The 6,035-nt window shown below is 40.7% G+C and overlaps 1 protein-coding gene across 3 annotated transcripts in view; it reads right to left on the reverse strand.

Annotated features, from left to right (window-relative positions):
• The window catches only part of cfap43 (cilia and flagella associated protein 43), a 15,528-nt gene that overhangs the window by 6,527 nt on the left and 2,966 nt on the right, over positions 1-6,035 (reverse strand). For 2 of the 3 annotated variants that reach the window (XM_014002282.1, XM_014002266.1), the window contains exons 14-26: positions 5,297-5,457; positions 4,428-4,592; positions 4,230-4,360; positions 3,511-3,658; positions 2,909-3,013; positions 2,400-2,474; positions 2,043-2,150; positions 1,857-1,961; positions 1,668-1,784; positions 1,008-1,193; positions 624-830; positions 339-425; positions 46-126 (exon numbers count right to left, since the gene is read on the reverse strand). In XM_014002282.1, coding sequence (XP_013857736.1) covers positions 46-126; positions 339-425; positions 624-830; positions 1,008-1,193; positions 1,668-1,784; positions 1,857-1,961; positions 2,043-2,150; positions 2,400-2,474; positions 2,909-3,013; positions 3,511-3,658; positions 4,230-4,360; positions 4,428-4,592; positions 5,297-5,457 — 1,676 coding nt within the window. The remainder of the gene's footprint in view (positions 1-45; positions 127-338; positions 426-623; positions 831-1,007; positions 1,194-1,667; positions 1,785-1,856; positions 1,962-2,042; positions 2,151-2,399; positions 2,475-2,908; positions 3,014-3,510; positions 3,659-4,229; positions 4,361-4,427; positions 4,593-5,296; positions 5,458-6,035) is intronic. The other variant, XM_014002273.1, reaches the window with a different exon arrangement.

Genomic DNA, 6,035 nt, shown 5'->3' on the forward strand with positions numbered 1-6,035 from the left:
GGTTTCAGACAGACTGAAGCTAACTGGGCACACAAATATCCATACCATTTTTAAAATATCCACTTTTAACCGTCCGTACATCATGTCATCCAGAGCTTGTTCTGTGCTGAGCTCAGGGTCATCACCCTGAAACAAACGGACATAAACTCACCAGTTTGGCACAACTGACCTTCTTTTGTTTGTTGAACATAAGATACATTTTATGCTTTTGTTTGTTTTTGTTTAATATAAAATGACCGTGTCTGTCTATAAGAATTAAATGTGCAAAATGTGTATAAAAGGATTTGAAGAGTTCCTAAATGTYGATCAAGAAAATATAAAAAGAGATRACAACAAACGTGAGCAGCCAGATTAGTTTCCTCCTTCAGCTTCCTCTCCTCCTCCTCCTCTCTCTGCTCCGGGGTGAGGTATTTTTCTGCTTTAATCTGAAGGGGATGAGGGGGGGTGGGGTCAAAGGCGTTATCACATGGCGATAATCACACGCTAGCTCACAAGTCGCAATCAAAGCAAACAAACAAACAAACAAACCACACAGGAGCCCAGCATGCACACACAGCTTCGCTTGTTTTCAACTTTGCGTGACCCGCGTCCACTGGCTGGACACTCTGTGAGAGGACAGTAACCTCAGAGTCGTCCACGGTGAGCAGCCTCTCTGGACACTCGCTGTCCGTCAGGCCGGGCTCCCACAGATCCTGCTGCGTTTCCAGCTCCTGCGCGACCTCCCTGATCCGTTTGTTCCTGTCCCCCACCWGCTTCAGCTCCTGCAGCTTCCGCCTGCGCTGAGCTTCAAACTCSGCGTTGAACGCCATCTTGATGCCATAAATCACATCCTGCATTTGGAGTTGAGTGGAGGAGTAAATAATTATTACAATCTGGATGACAAGAGCCATAAATAAAAGAGTCTGTGTGYAATTTAAATAACTGTGTGGTTGTTKTTTTTTTTAAGCGTGTGTTTTGAATGCTGCTGAATCTAAAAGCATGGCATTCACTTGTTTGCTGAGATTCACCTGYAGCAGAATCGTCTGATTGATCCTCTGTTCTGTGGTTTGCAGGCTGAACTGGTCGTAGATGTAAGGGCTGGAGCGCTCAAACTGGGCTGAGGAGCTCGTCGTGGAAGCAGCGCTCCCCTCCTCGCGGCCCTCCGCCTCCTGGTTTTGCTCCTCTGCATCCGAGCTTTTGTTTTCGCCGCTCGGCTGCAGGTTCAAGGCGGAAGGACGGCAAGAGAGGCAGACGTGAGTGTGGAATCAGGATTTGAAAACCCAGTCAAAGATCACGGCAGAGCAGGGRCTTATTGCAGCAACTTACTTCGGGCCTCACAGCTGTAAATCTGAAAGACGTTTCAACACTTACTGGACTGGCGCATTTTCAAGTATTTGGAAAAGYTACAGCGGTAAAAGGTCAGATGAAGGACTGTGAATCAAAGCATCTAATTATTTTCCTGCAGTAAACTTGTTTTGACTTGACTGGGTTTTGGAATAAAATGTACTTTAAGAAAAAAAAGATCCATTAAAAAAAGGTACAAGTTGCACTGCCACGCCCTTTAGAAAACATTCAGTTTCTTCTTCACTCACAGCGAACATGGATTCCATCACTTCTAACTCAGAACTTGACTTTGTTTGCTACATCAGTCTAAATTTAATTTAAACTCAAACCACCATCTTTCTTACGGTGCAGGCAGCCTCTTCGAGTTTCCTCATATTCTGGACCCGGTGAAGCTCCTCCAGTTTGCTCTGAGCTCGCTCCTTCAGAGGGTAGTTCCATACAATCATTTCAGAGTGGAAGGCCTGCAGAGAGCAGCGAATGATTCAAGACTAATAATAAAAGAAACAAACGTCTTATTTAGAATGTTATTCTACCTTGATGGCCCTGCTTTTCACCATCCAAGAGTCCCAGCACTTCCACTTCAGGACGTCGCGGAGGTAACACGTCTCTGCGATGCTCTGCTCAGTTTCAGCTCGCACCTGTACAGCATGAGGGTAAGAAGGATGAGTCTGAGGCTCAGTTCATGTTTGATTGTCTTTTTAGGTTTTGGTTGCGTGTACCCGCTCAGCTTCCTGCTCCACCATGTCCTCCAGTCTCCTCTGCTCCTCCACGTCTAGGTTGAACTGCTCTACAGGGAGGCTGTCATTTTCACGGAGCATCTTCTGAAGCTTAACACCCAAGAAATAAAACGTTTTTTTTTCCTCTGCTCTCTGTGTGTTTTATAAGAGAATGGATCCATTTGCAGCTTTCGTTAATGTTGAAATATTATGTTTTGACTGTGAAGTTTTACCAAAGTAAAAAAAAAAAACACAGATGCGGTTTTTATTTTAAACTGGTTTGTRAGTCGCCGCTATTATTTTATCTGATCCTGATAAAGTTGATCTTTTCACGGGAGAGCAAAAGCAAAGCTCACTCACAGAGTCACGTATCTGTCTGACAGCTTCCCTCAGGCGTTCTTTTTCCTCGCAACGCTCATTGTCTTCTTTGAAAACCTGTGAAAATTAATTTTTTTTAAAAATCTGCTTTTTTTTCTTAAACAAGTAAAAGCGCACTTTTTTGAAAGTGTCCCCTTTCACCTTTTTGACCTCGTGATGCTCACATGAAAGCCCTCCCACACAATTAAGATCAGTTTCTCTTTGCCCAAACACTTTGCCAGGTGAAAACATACGAGCAGGTTTTTACAAGCCATCATTTGTCATCTTCGCGTCAGTGTACAACTTGTTAATTAGCCGCATAGCTCTTTCTGCAGAGGCTGATAAACCGAGCAGCTGCAGGCCAAAAACAGCACAACTATCAAACACAGGTGGGAGGTGCTTTCGTAACCCACAACCTACAACATAATTGAGATAGAAGATAAATATCTATATGTGTTTAACATCATCTGAATCTTCTGCCTTTGCCAAAAATATTACAGCTTGGCACTGACTTTATCTCTTTTGTTTTCCAACCACGTCAGATCCGAGGGCGGGGCAGACGACGAGATGCTGATCCTCTCTTTTTCAGTTGAATTTACAGATGTTTGAACTTGGACCTGTACATTGTAAACAATACAGAATAACCCCAAATTAAAATATCAACAAAATTTTTCTATTGTTCAGAAATTCTTTAATTCAAACCAGTTTTATTGATTTATTTAACGGGACAATTCAGGTAAACATTGTGAACACAGAGTACATCTGATGTTCCCGCAAAATAAACTCCAAAAAGCACAAAAAGCTACAATTTGAGCAAAATATAATGAGATAAATATAACTATACAGAATGCCAAGGATGTGGAGTCCAGTTGGGCATTTTCTGCAACTTATTTTACAATACTAAAACCTTAAAAGAGAAAGAATTCTAAACATTTACAATATTTTTTTCTTAAAACGATTAAAAATTAATTTTTTATTGTTCCATTAGCATATAGGAGCATTTAGGGGCAATTTGGGAAATTCTTAGTTTACATTACTTTTCATCAGGTGTATTGAATGTATTAAAATCATTTTCAGCATTTGAAGTGTACAGAACAAAAAAAGGCAGAGTTACCTCTCCATCCTGGATTTTTGTGCTGCCTTCATCCCAAACAGGAAGTTTAACGAGGACAGGGTTTTCAGAATCAAAAACTTCCTTCAAGGCTGTAAAGTGGCTAAACTGGACGGCCCTATTCACCTTTTCTTCATCCACATCTTTAATTCTGAATTGTCAGGGGGGAAAAAAAACGCGTACTGTCAAAAATACTCAGCATTAGTCAAATAAATTGCCACTGTGTTATCTGCGTTTGATTTTAAATGGAAACAGAAAACTATGGCAAACACACAAAATGTCACAAACCATCATTTTTACATTGACTTMATTTTAATCGGAAGGCGGGAAACAAAGAATCAACAAGGGATTCATGAAAAACAAACACTGGGAAACTTCTTGGGAAAATAAAAACAGTGCCGGAGTCAGACAGGGAGAACATTTTTAAACTAAAATATGCGCAGGAGCAAGGAGTGGGGAGGGGGGGGGGACGGCAGATGTGGAATGTGAGTGGGATGTTTGTCAGAGAGACRCGATTTTTATTACACTACATCTTTGTTTTCCAGCAGATTAGGGTCACGATTCCCCCTGAAACCAGATAGCACCACCCACTGGACCTAAAGCGGTGTTTACGTTTGTCCCCCCACTGCTGGTGGAATCACTCGTAAACATGCTACATACGATGGTGAGCAACAGTTCCCTCTGCTGCTCACATCTGTGCGTGCACCGAGTCCATGCCTTACCTGAGACGAGTACAGACAAGAGAGCCGTCGTTGAAGCCAGTAGTGAGGAGYGTGAGTCCGTCTGAGGAGAATGACACACTTCGGCCTCCACCCAGACGACAGGAGTGACACAGTAGCTCAATGTATTGCTCCTGCAATTGTAACACTGTTATAAACACCCAAACTAATAAAGAAAAAAAAAACAGAATAAGTACTTACTATGGAGTCAGTTTGTCTGATTCGTAGTAAGCCATCCCGGCCTGCAGAGGCCAACCAGAGGCAGCTGGGAGACAGGAGGACAGAAGCAGGGCCCAGTGGGTGACCTTTCACTTCCTGCATTGGCTTMAGCTGGACCAGCTCTTGGCTGGTTCCACCCTCTGTCTCCTGCGAGGACAAATCAAGGCTTAAAACAATATATACACAGAGGTGGGTAGTAAGTAGGTACAATTACTTGAGTRGCTTTTAGGRGTAGTTTTACTACATCATACTTGCTTGAGTAATATTATAATGAATCATCCCTACTCTTTCTTGAGTAAAATTTCTGAATACCCACCGTAACTTCACTGAATGAAGAAAAACATATTTTAATAAGAAATGCAGCAGAGAGACACGCCTACAGTTCATGTGACTTGTCTTGTATATATCATTACATTACTTATTATAGGTATTAGTTTCATAGTGAAAACTTTTACTTGGAAAAGTATTTCTTCTGCTAGAGTTTGTTATTTTGTATTTATGTTATTTGCATTTACATTCTTAATTTCAGTTTTTACAAAAACCAGGATTTACACATAATTTTCTATTTTTGTCAGTCTGACATCATTTTAAAAAAATTCCATAAATGTTATGATCACAGTACTCAAGTAGCCTCTTTACAAAATATTTTTTTTATTCTTACTTGAGTAATTTCTTGGTCGGCTAATTTTTACTTTTGCTTTAGTAAAAATAGGTTAAATGAGTGCTATTCTTACTTGAGTAGAACTTTTGTGTGCTCTACCCACCTCTGTTTGTACTCKTCAATATAAAAAAATAACACTTAATTGTAAAATCACAGAAGAAAATAAAAACACATCTTGTAAGCTGCAAACCTCAGGAAGCTGAAAGCGCTGAAGTGATTTTTTCCTGTCACAGTAAGCAAAGAGCTCACYGGCTCCAAGTGCACAGGATGTGAGTGGAAGTGGCACTTTGTATTTGAACGTTGTGAGCACGTGAGGAGACAGACAACCGTGACGGTCTACACAATCTGGACCTGCAGGACGCACAACATGACATACAATCAAAAGAGTRTTAAATATATTTGGGTGGGCAGCAAAAGCTATATCATATACAAGCTATTTTAAACTTATAAAGTGCTGACGCATGACTAACTTCTGCTGAGTCATGCTGAGTGGGTTGTTCAGCAGTTCTATAAGCTGCTGTTTAAACAAAGGTGGGGCTTTTCAAAGTGCAAAGTCAGAGTGATTTTTTATTAGTTTCAGTGCAAAAAATTTATACTAATCAGTCCATTAATCATTGTTATCAGTTACATAAAAATGTCTTTCCATTGGGTTACATAATTATGAAAGTTATGAAATAGGCTGTCAAAGCATTAAAGCACTAACAACAAAGAGCAAGGAGATATGGCTCAAAAAGTCATGAGTCACCTTGCAACCACTTCCTCACCCACAGGATCTGATAGTGGTGTAAGAGGCTAGTTCAGTGGTTATACATATATATGTAGGTGCAACAATACATGTACCCGTATCGAACCGTATCGAACAGAGCTTTAGGTTCAATACACACTTGTATCGAACAATACAGATTTTTATAATTTACTTTATCAACATG

This window comes from Austrofundulus limnaeus, unplaced genomic scaffold (assembly GCF_001266775.1).
Source record: "Austrofundulus limnaeus strain Quisiro unplaced genomic scaffold, Austrofundulus_limnaeus-1.0 Scaffold0, whole genome shotgun sequence".
Classification (NCBI taxonomy): Eukaryota; Metazoa; Chordata; class Actinopteri; order Cyprinodontiformes; family Rivulidae; genus Austrofundulus; species Austrofundulus limnaeus.